The sequence below is a fragment of the Phalacrocorax aristotelis genome, chromosome 1 (assembly GCF_949628215.1).
Source record: "Phalacrocorax aristotelis chromosome 1, bGulAri2.1, whole genome shotgun sequence".
Lineage (NCBI taxonomy): Eukaryota > Metazoa > Chordata > Aves > Suliformes > Phalacrocoracidae > Phalacrocorax > Phalacrocorax aristotelis.
This window is the reverse complement of record NC_134276.1, coordinates 93,406,969-93,426,476: the sequence shown is the minus strand read 5'-3', so window position 1 is coordinate 93,426,476 and position 19,508 is coordinate 93,406,969. Positions and strand designations below refer to the sequence as shown.

The 19,508-nt window shown below is 43.4% G+C and overlaps 1 protein-coding gene and 1 long non-coding RNA gene across 2 annotated transcripts in view; one reads left to right on the top strand and one right to left on the bottom strand.

Annotated features, from left to right (window-relative positions):
* Positions 1–283: 283 nt before the first annotated feature.
* LOC142059269 (uncharacterized) lies at positions 284–8,257 on the bottom strand. The gene is made up of 4 exons (XR_012661258.1): positions 8,096–8,257; positions 4,520–4,675; positions 3,392–3,598; positions 284–762 (listed from the first exon to the last, which is right to left on the bottom strand). It is a non-coding gene; the product is annotated as an uncharacterized LOC142059269 (long non-coding RNA).
* The window catches only part of TMEM47 (transmembrane protein 47), a 26,364-nt gene continuing 14,350 nt past the window's right edge, over positions 7,495–19,508 (top strand). Inside the window, exon 1 of the mRNA XM_075097874.1 lies at positions 7,495–7,926. Coding sequence (XP_074953975.1) covers positions 7,701–7,926 — 226 coding nt within the window. The 5' untranslated portion in view covers positions 7,495–7,700. The remainder of the gene's footprint in view (positions 7,927–19,508) is intronic.

The following is a 19,508-nucleotide window of genomic DNA, read 5'->3' as shown; positions in this document are numbered from 1 at the left end:
TGTCTTATGCCTCGCATTTATTGTGCCAAATGGGCCACAGGAAGGTAAAAGCCTAAGGGAGCACAGACCTGGGATCAGTCTCACACCTGGAACAGTAGCAAAACTTCCAGCCTTGGCTGTCCTTCCCACTAGCAGGGGAGTTAGATCCACAGTATGGATGCTGGGTAGGAATGGTGTTCTAGGTGACCTTCACCTTAACCAAAGTAATCAAAGTGCATAGATATAGTGCAAATCCTGACTTCTCGTTGTGTTTTGTAAATTCTCTTATACCCCTTTTTTCAAATGCTGTTTATTTGTCATTTATTTTAATTAGATTAGCTCTAACATTGCAGTTAGAGGCATTCTCTTAATACAGCAGAATAAAATGAACCAGCTTGCTCTTTCTAAATACTTTGCCATTATAAGTGGAGTACCAGGAGAAAAAAAAACCACACAAAACAAAACAAAAACGAATGTCACGTTACAAATGCAATGAAAAAAGCAGCAACGTGAATCCAGCCAATGAAAAATGCATTTCTGTTGATGCTCAAGGGCATATGAGAAGTGTTAAAATATATGAGTGAGGAAATGCACTCAGTCAGATGTACAAATGACAACGATTTGGGGAAAGATTCAAAACATTGTGAAAGAAATTCCAACAGGCATCAACAAGCAGAACAAATACACTTTCTCAGATATGATGTCTGGGAGGTTTTGCAGTAGCTCATTTGACCATATGAGGTGACAATATTTCAGGAGATAACATTTTTACAATCCCAGCCTCTGCAGAAAAAAAAAAAAAAAAAGGATATTAAAATTTGCAGTAACGATGCTCATCATCTTAGTTTTGGATAAATCAGTCACAATGAATTTTCTGTGTGTCACTAGCTTAACCATACATCTTCCCTTGTAACATCTACCACCTGTTGCAAAGGGTAGTCCCTATGTATCCTTTTTATTTTCTTTAATATGTCATATTCAGCCTCATCCCAGTCTTCAAATTACATTTTGTTTTCTTGTATGGAAATAACATTATTTTCTATTCTTACTAAGGATAAACTTTTCCCATGCATTTTCAGTGTCTGCCTTGTTTTTTTCTCGGTGACTGTGCACTTTGTGGCACAGTCAGTACTAAACCACAACTGAGAAACTAAAGGTTTTCTTCTGCTGCATAGTGAGAGGTTCACCACAGTTAAGGAAAAGGCAGTAGTTTAGTATCATAGAATCATTAAGGTTGGAAGACCTCTAGGATCATCCAGTTCAACCGTCAGCCCAACACCACCACGTCTCCTAAACCATGCCCTGCAGTGCCATGTCTACATGTCTTTTAAATACCTCCAGGGATGGCGACTCTACCACCTCTCTGGGCAGCCTGTTCCAATGCCTGACCACTCTTTCAGTGAAGAAATTTTTCCTAGTATCCAATCTAAACGTCCCTTGATGCAACTTTAGGCCATTTCCTCTCATCCTATCACTTGTTACTTGGGAGAAGACACCAACATCCACCTCGCTACAGCCTCCTTTCAGGTAGTTGTAGAGAGCAAGAAGGTCTCCCCACAGCCTCCTCTTCTCCAGACTAAACAACCCCAGTTCCCTCAGCCGCTCCTCATAAGGGTTTCTCTCCCAGCCCTTCACCAGCTTTGTTGCTCTTCTTTGGACAAGCTCCAGCAACTCAATGTCCTTCTTGTACTGAAGGGCCCAAACTGAACACAATATTCAAGGTGTGGCCTCAGTAGTGCTGAGTACAGGGCTGGAGTTAATTTTCCTCCTAGTAGCTGGTATAGTGCTGTGGTTTGGATTTAGCATGCAAATGATGTGGTAACACACTGATGTTTTAGTTGTTGCTAAGCAGTGCTTACACTAAGTCAAGGATTTTTCAGTTTCCTGTGCTCTGCCAGCAAGGATGTGCACAAGAAGCTGTGAGGGGGCACAGCCAGTACAGCTGATCCAAACTGGCCAAAGGGATATTCCATACCATATGACACCATCTTTTTTGTTTTCTTTTTCATTACAATTTATTGTTGTTGTTGTTATTATTATTATTTTATTTTATTTCAAGCATTAAACTGTTCTTACCTCAACGCAGGAATTTCCTTACTTCTTCTGCCCTTCTGATTCTCTCTCTCATCCCAACGGGGTGGGGAGAGTGAGCAAGCAGCTGTGTGGTGTTAGTTGCTGGCTGGGGTTAAGCCACAACAGGTGGTGAGGTACTTACCACTTTGGGTGCCATTTGGCTTTAGAATCTAATTTAAAACCAAGCATGCTAGCACCAGGGATCTCAACCCATGCATAATTCAGACCCTAATCCACTTCAGAGAAAGATAACGGAACTGCTGCCTCAGTACTACTGCTATTATCACACGGTCTAGTCCTAAGATACTACGCATAATGGAAGAAGTCCCACAGAAATCAACACCCTGCTTGCATGGACATTATTTAAAGGTTGCAGGGCTGGAACCTTCTCAGGGAACCTCTGCCGCACAGCTTTTCCTATTGACTCTGCAAAGGATTGACAATTGAGGTAGAAGGCAGCTTGGTACATATGAGACTGGACTTCGACTGCTTTCTACTGTTCTCCGTAAGGGTCTTGCTCGTGACTGAAGGGGGAGAAGTTTTGCCCCAGTTTTCCTTATGCAGTATCTATCACATTCAGGTCAATCTCTTCAGCTCTTTGACTTAGAAGGGCCTTTGACTAGGCATACAGTTGTTGCAGCTGTGACTTATGACAGCATAAGGAGTACTCTGCAAATTTACAGACAACATGGAGATGGAGGGGGAGCAGCCAATGGACTGGAGGGCACGACTGTGATTCTGAAGGACCTGGTCAGGCTGGAGTAATGGCCTGGCAGGAACCTCACAAAGTTCAAGAACGCAAATGCAAATCTTGCACCTTGGGGAGGATTATCCCATGCACCAGTACAGGCTGGGGGTGACCAGCTAAGAAGCAGCTCTGCACTAAAAGACCTGGTGGTCGAGGTGGGCAGCAACTGCACAAAAGCCAGCAATGCGCCCTTGCAGCAAAGGCGGCCAAAAGCATCCTGGGCTGTCTTAGCAAGAATGGAGCCAGCAGGTGCCAAGAGGGCATTTGCAAGACCACTTCTCAAGTGCTCTATCCAGAATTTTGGCTCCGTGGTACAGGAAAGATATTGACATACTGGAGTGAGTCCTGAACAGGGCAATGAGGATGGTCAGAGCACTCGAGAATGAGTGCTATGAGAAGATGCTGAGAGGGATGGGTTTGTTCAGTCTAGAGAAGTGAAGGCTCAAGAAGACCCTATTACTCCCTCGGCAGAGGACATAAAAACGGTGGTGCCACATTATTCACAGAGGTGCATGGTGATGGGACACAAAGCAATAGGGAGAAGTTGGAACACAGTAAATTCTGATTAGATATTAGGAAAAGCTGTTTTACCAGGAGGGCATTCAGACACCATGGCACCACGACCCAGAGAGGCTGTGGGATCTCCATTCTTGGAGATGTTCAAGTCATGAGTGGACGCAGCAGTTTTGAGCAGTGGGCTGGGCTAGATGACCTCTGAAGGTCCCCTTCCAGGCAAAATTATTCTTTGAGTCTGTGGCCTATGGATGTAGTAGTACAATGTATGAGAGAGAGAGTGCCCTAAGAAAAACAGAGAAGTCAGAGAGAGAGAGAAAAATAAAAAAGTTATAATGGTCAAAACACAAAGTGGGAAAAAAAAAAAACAACAGAGAGAAAAGATAAATGCGGATGCTGTGTTGATATCCGAAGAAAAAGTACTTCTACTGAGAAATGGGGTGCCATTCTAGAAATTAACTATTACAATGTTTACTTTTATAACATATTAAGTATCTTAGAAAAATACTACCCATTGGAAAAGCTTTAAATTAGAATTAAGCTATTTTAAATTATATGTAGAATAATGTATTTTATTTTAAAGGATATTGTTGTTCCAAAGCGTAGCACTTAGAAGTCTGGAAATTATGAGATTTAGACTGATTCAATTCAGCTGTTTCTACACATGTACTGAATAATGTTAATGGTGGCATGCTAACAACACATGAGCATGAGCTATGTTTCCAGAGGATCCCTGCCTCTCCAGGGAGATGAAGCAGGCAGTCAGGACTTCTTAGAAGCTTTACTATTTATTTATTGCTTTTTACCTCCATGCTGATATTTTACTGAATACAACAGTGTTAATTCTGCTGGGATACTTTTATGGTCTTTGTGACTTTAGCATATGGGGTCTCAGAAACAGTAATGAATACCTTTGTCAGATTTGGAGATGGTGTATTTTTTTCTGTTTCCTAAGAGGGACTTCAGGTACAGACTGACTGAGAATCATCAAAACTGCCCACTGATGTTAAGACAAATTTGGGTGCTTTGTACCTGATATTAGGGAATATATAACAAGCTTATAATAACTTACATATTAAAAACATCCTTGCAATTTATTTCATTTGTCAACATGAGCTCCAGACCTGAATCCAGGTATGTCATTCAGACATTTAAAAATGAGTAATTTGTGCAGTAGAAACACACATTGTGTGAAATTACACTGACCTGCCACTTATATCATCAGCAAAGGTCAGAGCTTCATAGTGACACAGCAGAGATCCTTATCACTTGAACTAATAGTTTCAGTAGCTGTTCCTTCTGTGGACTGACCCTCCAGGGAGGCAGGGCAGAGACTTTTCCAGTTGATTTCATATCCATTCACTAAAGGGAAGAAGATGGCCACAATATTCCTTAAGTCAAAGACACATTTCTGAGGCAATGGTGCTTGTTACTTTGTTATAAACTCTGCTCTTTTGGTTTTTCTTTGCTGTGTTCTCCCGTTTTGCCTCTATTCACTTAATCTTTGCTTGTACATTTATGCTGTCTCTGCCTACTTCTTTCCAGCCTTCCTTGCCCTCTGTGAAGCCTTGGCCGCCTTCCTAACCCTTGAACCCTTGATGCTTGATGGTGCCTTAGGACCAAGTGGTCCTGTCGTTGGGCTGTTTCTCCCGTGCTCCTTGAGCAGAACATCTCTGAGGCGGGGGGACATCTCAGTTCCCACTGCGGGCTCTCCCAGGCACTTTCAGGCACAGTGAGTGGCCAGAAGGAGGAGGCTGGAGGATGCCCAAGCATCCGTTTGCGGATACACCATTCATTCAGACACAGAAGCTGTAAATGGATGCAGCGTGCTCACTACAGATAAAATGCTTGGAGAATTTAAGATGCGAACACACCTCTCTTGAGCATAGCAAACTGAAGTGTGGTGTGCAGGTTGTTGCTGGGTTTGTGTTTTGGGGGGGCTGCATGCCAATTTTCTGCTTCTCAGTGAGAAACACGTTGAAGTTGAATTTCTTTTATAGACAGTGAAAATACGTATTTTTCAGACTACATACGACTGAACTTTAGCTGGAACTTTAAAAAAAAAGAAATCAACCTGAGGCAGATATCTTCCAGAGGAAACTCCAGCCCAAACGGAAAAGGTTTGAGGAAGTAAAAAAAACAAAAAAAGTGTCTTGTACAGAACGTGCTGGCTACATTAGCAGTGCTATTTCTGTATATAATATCTCAAGATTTCATATATACTAGTAAACTGCTGACATTTTCTCCTCCTTTTTATGAAATATTAGAACAGAACCATGATTCTACATTTCATACATTTTTGACATAGTGTGTTTAGCTTGGCACACCTATGCTTTTTATCAGTTTTAAAATCCTTTCTCATTTTTTAAATTACATTTGCTATGTTCTTCCAATAATTAACATTTTACAAGTGGGAGGCTCAGTGAGGCTCAAACATGACTCAAACAAACTTAACTATATTAATGTCTGGTACATACCCACTGAAGTAATATGAGACACTAAAAAAAGCCCCACAAAACCCAAAACCCAAACATCTCATTTCCTTCCAAATTCTAGCTGTAACAGGTCAAGGAAATACATTTCTTCTTCAGGATTAATGACAGACTGGTGTTAGTTGATTCACAAATACCTATGGCTTAGGCACCTTGCAAATACACCTAACTTCCACTAACATCACAGTTTGTATGTGCACTCTGATACACCTACTACGGTATCACGGCTCTGGTCGTTGTGTTTTTAACAGAGGCAGCACTTAAATGCTTAAAAAAAGGAGAAATCGTTACAAAACAAGCAAGGGTTCTCTAATGCAATGCCACCAGGAAAGCAGGACTAGACCTCATACGCTAACTCCTATAAACAGCTGTAAGAGCAAAGCTGTTTGTGCTCCCAGCAGCTTGCAAGGTGAACGACACTCTTTCTTTCTGTTTCTGCCTTAAAGGATCTGAACAGAGCGAAATGAAACTTGGAAGAAAGATGTGTAAACCATTAGGACTTAATCCTGCACCTTCTGAAATTAATGAGAAAGATGGATGGAGGTCTTAGAAAGAAAACTGAAGTTTTTGGGGAAAAAAAAGCTAAATAATATTAATAGATGCATAATAACTAGCACCTCGGGACAATTTTTTTCTGTTTCTTCACTTGATGATGCCTTTGCTGGCTTGATTTCTCTCTTCCCATTTTATATTTCTGCCTCACAAGTAAGTAGCAGCATTTGCTTTCAAATCTGCGGGTTGAATTGTCCTTTCTTTTTTAATAATCCTTAATGGGCATTATACTCTGTCTTCGTGTCTGTGCGTATTTCCATCTCATGAGGGAGAGCTGCTTTAGAAAGTGAATTATAGCAGCACCCATGTTTAATAACTAACCAAAACATTTGCCCTTGACATTCTCAGCACCGTAATGCTAATTAAGCAAAATAAACAGAGATTAAATGAAAACCGGGCCAAGTACTCATCCTTCCTCAAGCTTTGGGATCAGAAACGCCGCTGACGGCGCTTCCTTCGAAGCGGGAACCGCAAGTACATCCGCGCACGAACAGTGAAACGCCGAATTATTTTTTAAAACCTCCCTCTAATAACTTGTGATTTAAAGGTCACTTCAGAAGAGAAACCAAGGTCAGACACCGCTAATCCTGCATCCCAGGCAGCCTCTCCTTTCTCCCGCTTCTGTGTTCCTTCTGTGCCTCCCGGGGCCGCGCCGCGCAGCCCCCGCTGCCCGCCACGGCCCGGCCCGGCCCGGCCACCCTTCGCAGCCACGCGTGACGCCTGCTCCACGCCTAGGCTTACGCCGGGCAGACCGGCGTCCCCTCCCACCCCCCGCCACCAGGGCGGCCGAGGACGGCGGCGGGGCCGGGGGCGCAGGAGGTCGGCAGGGCGTGTGTGTGTGGAAGTTCCCCAAACTTCGCCGCGGCGGGTCAGGGAGGAGCGGCGCAGAGCCGGAGGGGTCGCGCCCCCGCCCCGCTCACGGTCCCCACGCCCACGGCGCGCCGCCGCCCGCCCCTTCCCTTCCCTTCCCCTCCCCGGCGGTCCCGGGTGGGCCCCGCCGCCCCCCCCCGGCAGGGGCGGGCAGGGGGAGGAGCGCGTCGGGCCGGGCCGGGCCGGGCCGGGCCGGGCGGACGAGGTGGGACTAGGGGGAGCTGCTGCACCTGATACACCGGGGCGGGAGCGCGGCGAGGGGGGGCGGGCGGGCGAGCAGGCAGGAGCGAGGGCGGGAGCGAGCGGCGCTGCCCGCCGCCTGTGAAAGCCTCTCCTCGCCGTTAGTCAGCGCTGCTCTCGCTGCTTCTCCCGCCCCTTCTGCGCGGAGCTGGGCTCTCGCTCCCTTTCCCCTCGGGGCCGGCGGTAGCGCGTCGTTGTCCTCGTCCTCCTCCTCCTCCTTCGTTCTGGGCCTCATGGCTTCGGCCGGCAGCGGCATGGAGGAGGTGCGCGTCTCGGTGCTGACCCCGCTGAAGCTGGTGGGGCTGGTGTGCATCTTCCTGGCGCTGTGCCTGGACCTGGGAGCCGTGCTGAGCCCCGCCTGGGTGACGGCGGACCACCAGTACTACCTGTCCCTCTGGGAGTCCTGCCGCAAGCCCGGCAACTTGGACAGCTGGCTCTGCGAGTCGACGCTGCACAGCGGTGAGATACGGCTGTACCGGGGCTTGCCCCGGACCCCCACGGCTCCGCTCCCCCCCTCGCCGGCGACACCCCGAGCCCGCAGCCGCCCCCTTTCGGCCCCTTCTGCCCTCCCCCCCGCCCCCGGGCCGCCTCCCGCTCCCCCGGCCGCACCCCGGGCGCTGAGACTTACCCCCGCCCCGCCGTGCCCTGGCTGCCCTGCCAGCATCCCCGAGCCCGAGCCGCCGCTCTTCCACCATTGTCTTCTCCGGGACAGTGTCTCAGCCCTTCTGCCCCCGGAGCGGAGCAGTGCCCGGGCCCAGCCCCACCATGCCCCGCTGCCCCTCCGGGCGCCCCGCCTCGCCGGCTGGCGCCCCGGCTCCCCGCCCGCCTCCCCGCTCCGGCCGCCGCCGCCGCCGGGAAAAGTCGCCGGCACCTTTGTCCTCCCGCCTCCGCACCCCTCCCCTTCCCGACCCGCTTCGTCCATCCCCATCCTCCTCGCTGCCTCCCCGGTCCCGGGGTTCCCTTCCCTTGCCGGGCTGCGCGGCCCCGACCCCGCACCTCCCTGGCTTGCGGGTTGGGGCGGAGGCGGCGGGTCTCTGTAAATAGCGTGTGCGGGCGGGGGAGCACCGAGAGCCCGGGCTGGGCTCGCCCCTTTGCCTGCCGGGTGGTCTGGGGTGCCGGAAAGGTGTGAGGTTGGCTTCTGTGGGCAAAAAAGGTTTGATTTCGTATCTGCCTTTGACTATGTTTTCACAAAACACCCCGAGTTTGGTCTAGTTTTGGTTATTTTTCCCGTGTGGCAGCTGTTCTCATGCAGTGAGAAGCTGTTGGGGATGGAGCATCTTATAATTTCCACCCATCCCGGCCCCAGCTCCTGAAGGCACTAGGCTTGGAAAGTTGGGGCTTCTTAACCACTAACCAAACCCGATTGTTATTTTGCCCGGAGTGAGGATGCCTGGGCTCTGGCTCTCTCCGTCCCCCTGGGTGTGCTTCTGTGTGTCCTTCCCTGGCAAGGGATATCTCGCCAGATCTTCCCATCGTGTCTCATACTCCTTTGCCTTGTTGCCACACTCCCTGTTTTGATTTCTTGATGCTCGTTCGTTCTTCAGCTTTCTAGGTCTTTGATCACAGGTTTGGTTTTGGTGTTTGTGTTTTTCTTTTTTTTTTCTTTAATGTTGTTTCACTATTGCTTGGAGTACTTAAAAACCGGGTTGTGAATGATACAAACAAGCTGCCTGTTGAATATTTTTCAGTAAATTCTTTTATAGTACCATAATTGTTGCAGTTTTCATGAATTGTTTCATTTACTTTATGCCTGATAGCAACTTCTGGAGTCCCAATGGAAACATTTTCAAATGAAGCCAGCCTCTTCCTCCCCCCCCACCCACCCTATTTTCATCCCCCTCCCTGTCCTCCCCACACACACACTTGCATTTCTAAATCATCCATTTGGATTGCTGTGCTCTCTGGTTGGGTAAATCATACAGGGACAAGATGTTTGTTTTGGGAAAGAAGGCAAGGGACTGACTGTATGTTCTTGCTGCTTTTCTTTTTCCTCGCTTCTCTGAAATCCTTGGATAGGTTCTGGGAAATAACTGATCTCTGCTTGAGTAGAAATTATACAGGTTCCTTTGCTGCTGTGCTTATTTGTTTCTGTCATTATGTGGAGTAATATTTGAAGGTTCAAACGTTGTTTGGGGTTTTGTTTTAAATAACGTAATGCCAAAACGAATTGTAAAGAAATGTCGGTTTCAATCAGTTACCAGGGTATCTACACAAACTTTGGAGAGCTTTCTTTTCCTTCCCCAGTATAAATGGAAATTTATGTAGGAATGTCAGGTTCTACGTGTCTCCTTAGCAACGTGAATCCTTTGCCCCTTCTCCCTGTCTCCTGAAATAGTATCCCCTTGATTGCAGAAAGACTTTTCAGATGGCTTGAATGAGAGAGAACCTGCTTCAAATCCCCCCCCACCTCTGCACACACGTTATTGGGCTCCCCTCCTCAATCCATCTCCTTGCCTCGCATGCGTGCACACACACACAAGTGGGACATGAAGAAAAGCAGGACAGCTTACTGAACAGCATAAAAAGACGTTAATTCTCTTGTTGTTTTATTGGTCACCTGTCTGTTTATGGGAAGGAGGAAGATGGATGGGTAGGAATGAAACATGGGTTTGTTGGATGCTGTGTGTTGAAAATTTGCCCTCTCCTGGTGCTTTCTTCTACCTTGTGCAAAAAATCCTGCCTGTCCAGTTTTATTCAAGTTCCCTGAATGAGCTTTACTCATGTTCCTTAGATACTTTCCAGTCTAGTGGAGCCAGGTTTCACAAGCTACTGGGGAAGATGTGAATGATTTATTTCAGGTGACTGGAATAAACCCTTCATTTTCCTCGTGTTTGGCACACAATGCTGCACTCTGAGGAGACCTGAAATATAAGAAACTCTACTGTTTTTCCTTCGCCTTCTGCTAGCATTACAATTCCCATTAAAGTCGATGGGAAGGCTCCCAGTAAGTTCACCAAGTTGGATTTGGCTCGTATTTGAGATCATTTTGTGTGCTTGCCTTAATATTTTAAGTGCACATTCCTCCTACATCAAGAATCTAGCAAGCGGTATATTTTTGAGATAGTGGAGAGCTCCCACAGGGAAAGATCTTTTAGCTTGATACCCGCGCAAGCAGCTTTGTAGCTGGCTAGCTGTGAAAAGCAGTAGTGTGTGCACAGGAAAAAGGCATCTTCACCCATGGTTTTAAGAGATTTACTTCATCTTCCCTTGAAGGAGAGCACCTCAAGTGGCACTGTCAAGGGCAAGTTCATGCTAGAAGCTGTTAAAGCATATTCGAGGTTTAATTAAAAACCTTTGTTTTAATTAGATGTAGGACCCCTGACTGCTATCAAAAGGGCAACTTAGTAGTGGAGAGCAGAAGGAAATGTACAGAGCATGATTACATTGGCTGTTATAGCAGGAAATAATCCTCCTCAGTTTTCCTTCAGTGTTTTGAGTATGTGTTTTTGCATTCATTCGTTAACTGTTTTGAGGGATTTTTTTATAGCTTGCAAGCAATCCTTTGCTCTTGTACTGCTTTTTAAGTTGTGTAAGTACTTCACAATATTGCTGGTTCAAGTATGTAAAATAGTGAGTCAAACTGATTTTTAGAAATCTGAAGATTATAAAATATTTCATCTTAATTTGCTTTTCTTCTTTTTGAGTCTTTAGGGTCTATGTAAATCACCTGTTCAATTTTTTTCCTTGTAATTGCAAGAGCTAGAAAAGGTATTCTTGCATATCCCTCATCTCCCTCTTCCCTTGAAGAAATTCTAAAATTCCCACTGATAGCAACTTCAGGAGCTGAAAAACTAACAAAGTTGCCAGTATGGAGAGCTTCATGATAAAATCTTGAGATCCAGCAATGCTGCTCTACAGTTTCACCAGCTGTCTGGGCATAAAATTATTTTCTATGATCAAAGCTTAACTTTGCTAATGCACAAGTTGTCTTTGAGTCAGCTGTATTTCATACTCGTGCAAAACTAAAAAAAAAACCCCAACCCTACAGGGTTTGGAGTGTTCCTTTGGTGTCTTTAAAGAAAATTTTTTTTAGACCTCATTTGAAGTGAATTACGTCTAATTTGCAACGGTTCATTTGCAGATTTATCAGCAGTTGAGTTATGTATGAATATTTATTTCTCTCGCAGCATCTGCCTAAAATTAAATGTGTCTTATGTACAACTGCATGGTGTGCCTGTACCTGTACAGGTAGTTGTCGTCTTCCTGCAGAATTAATAACAGTAAACTTGAATTTATGCAATAGACTGCAGCCATTGTAGTTCTTTAAATCAAAGGTATGCAAATATGATGTGGAAGACACAAATGGTTCCATAGAATCTGATCTGCAGGTAAACTTTGGCTTCAATACAACACATGTATGCTATTCATAGAAAACAATGGCTCCTTTGCAGCATTTCAGTTTATTGTGGAAATCGCATATATAAAAATACATCTGAATGGTTTCATACTGCTTAACTGTATTCATTCTGGTTTGTGGGGGGCATATGACTTTGTTAATTCTCAGTCTGTATATTTGTTTATGCAATGTTCAGTTTTCTATAAGATCATTATATTCTAAGAACTGTCCATGTTTGAAAGACAAAACAATTCCAAGGAAAGAAGTGCAAAAGGGTCTCTGTGCATGTTTAAACTTGGCAGTGAACAAACCATAAAGGTAAGCTTAAGTTATAGCATAGTGTACTAAAACAACCTGAGTCTAGTTTTGTGCTTATAATTCTGTCTAATTTGTTCTTAAAATAAAAATCAAAAAGCATCAGAGGCTGCTCATTTGGTAGCACTTGAAGGGGTTTAACCTTAATTATATATTAGATGGAGATATCTGAATTACATGGCTCAGTAGTCTTGGATGGTATCTGCTTGTTTTGAATCTAAGGGGTTGTTCCAAGGGGAAATTGCTAGCTCAAAAGCAGCTTCCTCATTAGAAGATCTGGATCATTTGCTCAGGGTTGATATTGACACATACTTGTAAAAAGCTCAGCAAGGCTTATAGTTTGCTATAATATAACATAGGAAGAACAAGTGCCGTTTGGCTAAGTCTGAAGAAAGAGTCTCATGCAACGTAAGGAGCAATGTTAATAAAACATTCCTTCTGGTTTTGCAGACTGTAGTCTGTCATTTTGAATATTACTTTCTTTAATAATCATCCCCAACGCTTTATCTGAAGTTGGATATAAAATCAAAATCCACACTACTTCAAACTTACCACCTAAGACCCTGAGCAAGCTGATCTGACTTTGAAGTTGAGTCTGACTTGGAGATTGGCCCTGCTTTCCACAGGGAGCTGGACTAGATGACCTCCAGAGGTCCTTCCCAACCTAAATTATTCTGTGATTCTGTGATGACTGGTTCTCTGTTTATACCTGATGTCTACCTGGCTGCTTCAACGTGTTGAAAATGCTTTGAATTTGTTAACTACCGCTCACAGTAGCCCCAGATGGACTATTTCAAGGTATGCTCCCTCTTTTACAAATGGACCAGTTATTTTAGCCTCAAGACTTCACAAGACTGAACTCTGTGGGAGCAGGTGATCTGAGACTGCTGTTCAGTACTCTGGACTTCTAGTGTGATGGAGGCTACCATTTCAGCCACCCTTCTTCAACCAGCTAAGAGACAGGGTTACAGGACATTGGTGTGTAACGCATGAAGTTTGTATGGGTTTTTATCTGATCAGATCAAGAGCACCATATACCTTGTGATTAATAATACTCTTTAAAAAAAAATCGAGGAAGATTTCTAGCCTTAGTAGGTTATCATTACTGCTGCTCATTGCAATTTTAAAATCAGTAACGTATGCTGTTGCTTTAAGTCTTGTTTACTTAATAAAGAAGTCTTGCACCAGTAAGTTAAAAGATGTTCCTTGTGTTAGGGATAAGTGATTTAAATATTTGATGAGATTTTATATTTAGAATCACATAGAGAGTAACCTTGCCTCTGTTACTGATATGAGGCCAAAGATGACCACATAAGATTCAAGGTAACAAGCAGGAGGCAGGGTAAAATCTATCCAGCTGTATTGCTTTATGTGTTTTTACTTGTTCCATTTCTGTATAAAGGCCATCGTTCCGATGCTAAATACTCCTTGAACTATTTTAAATGCTAATTGTTTTTCTCAAGGAACAATGGAATGAGATTTGAAAATTGCAAAAGATAGCCAGTTTACTTGAAGAACATCGGTAACTGTGGAAAATAATTACATTCCTGTTGTAACGTGAAGTGTACTTCTTCCTTCTTAAGATTGTTTAAATGTAGTAGTATATATGGAGGAGGTCAGAAAAGGTGAGCTTTTCTTGAAAAGCTTGTATAACACATCTCCCACACTTCTCTCCTAATGACATAAATCTGAGATTTCCAGGTTTTTGTGAGGTTCTTGGAGTTGTGGGTGTGAGTGGTTTTTTGTTTAGTGTGATTTTTTTTTTTTTTTCCCCCCTTGAATGAATGAATATCCAATAATTAAAATGGCATAGTAGTGAGCTAATCTCAGAAGAATGCTGTGTATCCAATGGAAGAAATGCCTAAGTACATGCTGTACTATTCTGTGAATGAATTATAGATTACATGACTCTCTAATGCTGTGCTTGTCTTGAAGTTCTCTGTTGGCAAAAGTAACATGGAATGCATGTTGCCTTTAAATAATAAAATAAAGATCTATATAATGGCAGTACTTAACTCTTTATTTGAAGATGCACTTCATTTAAAGGATTTCACTCTGTGATTTTAGAAACAGGCAGGCGATGGCTTAGAGAGCAGCTGTACAAAAAATCCCCAAAGTGTATGTATTTTGTATAAATAAGGAACGTAAGCTTTAATCTTCAGGAGAGATGTGTGTCGTGGGCAGATAGTAAGCACCTGCTGTGGTTCAAGTTGCTCATATATCTGCAACCCTCCCTGGGCATTAGACCATCTTGTTGTCTTGCAAAAATCTGTCTCCTTTGCACAACAGCCGAGTTGCATACCATATTTTTATAGCTTTTGTTGTTCAGTCTGATCTCCTGTAGAGATGGGAGATAAAGTTGCGGTGGTGTCGAAGCACAGAGAAAGTTTGAGTCCAACAGTCTCGTGGCCACAAAGAGTCTGATGAACATGGCAGCTGAAGCAGAGACATGAGGCAGATCAATGCATTCCGTATCTTACACAAGACTGCCACAGAGATCATACTGAGAAACCAAGCCCATTTCTTCTTTGTGTGCTGCTCGCTTCTCTGGGAACCAAACTGTCCCCCCTGTGCTCAGTGGCATCTGTGGGTGGAAGGCAGGGGAGCTCTGCTTGCCATTGGAAGGTGAGCAGACTCTGCACCATGGCTGCCTAATGACTTCCCCAGCCTAGCTAGCGTGTCCTTCCCAGGCTGAGGAGGGTAGGTGGTAGAGCACCTACTGCCTGGAGCGTCCTGCCAGTGGGCCGTTATCTTGCCAGGAACGGAGCCGGCCTCTTCCCCTCTGATCACGACTATCTTGCTGTGGAGGAATGGAAAGCCATCGGAGGAGCCTGAGCGAGAGGGGTGCAACTCCGTAGGTGATGTCTAAGGACTCTTCCTCAATGCTGAGAGGGCCCTGAGTCTGGGCTGCCTTACGGTAACACTTGGGTATGTTTGTATGTCAGCGGCAAGGTGTGGAAACAGCACCGGAAAGTTGGAACGGACCAGTTGGATAAGAGGCACTTCAAAGCAAGACTCAGATGTGGATTCCTTCCTACCTGTTTGTTCACAGACCCCATAGATATCATGTTTATCTTCTTCCAGCTTGGGTCTAGCAGGTGGAAGAAAGCTCTTTCAGTCTATCCTAGTGGTTTAGAAATTCTTCTGTGAAATGGGAGTGGAGGTTCAAGTCTGGAGTGGGAGCTGGGAAGCAAAGACCTTGCAGTTTCTGAGAAGGCCTCTAGCCCCTGGAATATTGCAGCTAAGGAGGCGCCTGCCTTTCCGCCTTCATTAGTCAGCTGCCATCATTAGCCATTGGCATTCTGTGTCTCGGCAAGACACAGGCAGACCTGGGTTTGCCCCAGTTAGCTATTTTCTGGATGTGTCTCTGTGCTTGTTCTCTTTTTCTTTGATGGGCTCTAAATGACTCTCCACTCGGCATCAGGAATGCTAAATCATCTTACAAGTGTCTTGTACAGTAGATGGAAAGTGACTGATGCCTTATGTGGAGCTTCCGAATTCTCCTTAGGAAGCACGGCACCCAGTATAACATGCTCAAAATTCTGTTTGGGTGTTGTCAAAATCCTAGTGAATTAGAGCGATGAGAAAGCCTCACTGTTAAGCCCACCTGTATTGTGCAAGACTTGGGTTATCGAGGGCTTTGTCCTCCCACATGCTGCCGTGTGTGGATGAAGACTGATTTCTTAGAGAAGAGTTCAGTATGTAAATCTCCTGTTGGAGAAGCAGCAGAAGATTATTTTGTCTCTTCCAGAGACAGCTTGTTTTTGAGGTATCTCTGACCTCACATAAGTTACTTCATGTGTTCAAATTCACGGCTTTCAGAAGAAAGCCTTGGTGTAGTGTTGGAGTTCTCTCAAGGAAATTATGCATTCAGCCTCAGCTAGCTGGTTCCCACAGCTCTGGTAACGCTTTTTAAGTGTCTGTGTGACACGCAGTCATTTTCATACTTTAGAAAAATCTTATTCTCAATCCATGAAATGAAATGTAAAAGCCAGAGCGCATCTCTGCAGTAATAAACATACTATACAAACTGAGAACAAGCAGAAAATATTTATTTATTGCAATTTTTGTACAAGGCTCCAGTGTGGAAAGTTGTGGCTAGAGCAGCTTACTGAAGGCTTGGTATAGATACCGCCAGAAAGCGCTTCTCTCTGCAGCATGCGGAGTCTCAAAAGACTGCGCTCGTGGTGCTGGCTGTACAAGAGCGGAGGAGGATGGACCAAGTAACTTACGGATCCTGAGCTTCCCAGCTTCAGCGAATATCCCCTCCATCCAGAGCAGAATTCATCTGAGCAGCTTCTTTAAAAAACATAATTTTGGCGCAGGTGGGGTTCCAAAGGACTGTCTTTTCTGTGGAATGATTTTATGTGAGAACTTAATGGCAACTGCAGTACTTACTTTACCTCAGTACTGAATTCAACGGAGCTTGCCCTTCCACAGAAGTCTGTGCACCTGATCCTGCTGAAACCCTACTGGTCGTGCGACAAACACACTTTTAGAAACTAGGTTCTACCTTTGTGTTTGTATGTAATCACTACACTTTTGAAACTTTTGTTGGCAATTTGATGGCTAAGTTGATGAATGTTTATAAACTTAGGAATAGTTCTGAATATGAAGCAATTAGGAATATCTCTAGCTATCTTATTTATCTTAGTTGATTGTTATGACATTCAGTGGGTTATATTTAATTTCTTATGCGTGGGTGCCTCAACTTTCTATGCTTTACTTGACACGTTCTTTCAAATTCATTATTCTTGAATTTAAATGCTGTATTACAATTTCTAAGAATATTTATTGGCTGAGGGCAGGTACGTGATAAGTGGAAGCTTTCCATTGAATCAGAAAAACTTGCCCAAGAGGGTTGTTGTGTTTTGTTTCTTCACAAGGTTTTGTTTAGTGCTAGAAGAAGGTCAGTCATTACCTTCATCATGTAACACCTGCATGCATTTTCTTACTTCAGCCTCCATGAAGAGAGGACTCGGTGGAGAACTATTTATTGAAAGAAAGGAATACTTTATTGTTTCTTGAGAGATGATTTCAGTTCACTTGCATTATCTGAAAGAGCCCTACACAGAAATGTTTCACGTATTCCACAATATGTTTTTATGTCCACCACATATTTTACTGCAGAATACCTTGTAGGTAAAATATTTAATTTTGGGGGAACTTGCTGAAAACATGAAATCTATGACAATCCTAGCTTTTCACGTTACTCTTCCTCATTTTAAAAATGACCTAGTTATTAAAATAAACATTTCAGAACTTTGAGATGTTTTTGCCTTCTTTTATGGCTTTTGCTGATTTTATCCTAGTACTGAAGTATTATTTTGCCCAGGAAATAGAGCAGATAGAGCTGCTCTTAATTAAAAATGAATATACAGCTTAAAGCCTTAGGTCATTTCATTTGGGGGGAAGAAGGGAGGAGAGTCACACATTTCAGTGTGCAATTAACGTTGTGCTTCTGTATCATTAAGTAACAGGCACAATTTCCAAAGAGCAATGAGACCAAGCTGTCCTTACAAAAAGGCACTGACTTACGCATGAGGGCTTAACTGAAAAGAAACATTGTCATCATAGTTTGGGGGAATTGGTTGGGGGTTTTTTGATTGTTTTTTTTTTCTTTACTGAAGATGGTAATTTTAATAAGTTTTACTCCATATGTTTTGAAAATGTGTTAGGTACCTAGGTTCATATTTTCCAAATATTGAAATCTATATCCCTAAACTAATAGGCAAATTGTTGTAATAAAAATTATGCAAACGCTATAATCACAGTCAGAACTGCGGTGTATATGGTTATAGATATTGTGATGCTTCCTGTGCTGTACAAAATATGTTTGAATTTTCAGACCTAAAAATACAGTAAGCAAGGCTTTTCTTAAGAAATCTGTCTCAAGTTACTTAATGATTGTCAAAAATGTGTAAATCCTAGTTGTTTGGATGGGATAAGTGGCATTATCAGTGTAATTCTTATTATATTGCTAAAATGATGCAACACTGAAAAACTCTAGTTATGCTTTCTGATGACTTTACGGTTATAAACCAACAAAGCAACTTAATTTGGGCACAATTGTGAGATGATAGTGTTTTTTAAATTCTAAAAGTTTATTGAGATTTGTGGGAGTGTGGTTTTACTAGCCTAACATTTTTCTTAGATGGTGGATGCGCGGTATAAATAAACAGTAGTGATACACGTTGAAAAATACTGATGTGCATTCTTAAAGTGTGGCCAAATTGTGTTTTGAATCCAGTAAACTAATAATTATAAGATCCCATTTTGCTCACATTTATGCATGTTTCTATCTCTTTGAAAACAACCAGTCTCACTGAACTGCTGAGGCTACTGAACTGAGTACAGCAACTTATTTTCAAGATTGGTGCATGCCTAGAAATGGTGCAAGCATATTTTGGATACTGTAAAGTAGGCTCATGATGTTTATGTTCTGTGTACCAGTAACACTATGTAACAGAGCGATCTGCTGTTCCCGCTTAGATGCTGTGTGTTATAAATCACTCATGGGAAGTCCGAGGAAAACTACAGATTTTTATTGTAGAAAACCGTGTTTGCTGTATGTGGTTATATTGTTGTAGCTATCTAACTTAGAGAGTGTTCTTCCTTCAGAGGCAGTGATTCAGTTTTCTTTGCATGTTTCTTTTCTTTGTATAAAGTCCAGTGGCCTGGATTTTTTTCTTAAAAAAGACTTGCTTTTAAAGAGAAGTCCTGTGCAGAAGGTTTTACTTCCTTAATCCAACATAAACTTTATTTTGTCACCAGATCAAATGGCTTTCAGAATTGAAAGTTGAGGTTTTTCTAAGATGACAAGGAAATTTAAACATGTAGTTTCCATGGTAGACAATTCACTCCAGTATTATGTGTGCACTAATGATGTTCTTTAACAAGAATCCCCCTCAGCTGCAGCTCAAGGTAAAGGCTGGTAGCATTGTATGCTCCCATGAATGGGGCGGGAGCTAAAAGAGAGAGGCAATTCCCTACATCGTAGCCCAGAGCACAAAGTTAAGTACCCGATCCTCAGCTAATAATGAGGACCATTTAAAACCCCGGTTTTGCCCTACTGTCAACATTGCTGAGTAAGTTCTCTTAATCAAGAAATTAATTTTGTTTAACTAAGTCAGTTCTTTTTCAGTTGGGAGTGTAGGTGTCTTCCAGCACTGATTTGTCCTTTTACCTCCCACATCAGTACTATAGTAAGGTAGTTTGTTTATTTTTTAACCTTTCCAAAATCCGTAGATATATCTGTCCTGGAAGTTAAACTATATTCTAACCCCGTGCTTATATCATCTTTACCTTAGTTATTTTCACTTGTTTGGTGGTCTTGCCAGTGTGGTTTTGGAAAGCAATAGGATACTCAAATCTTTCCATTTAGTTGCTG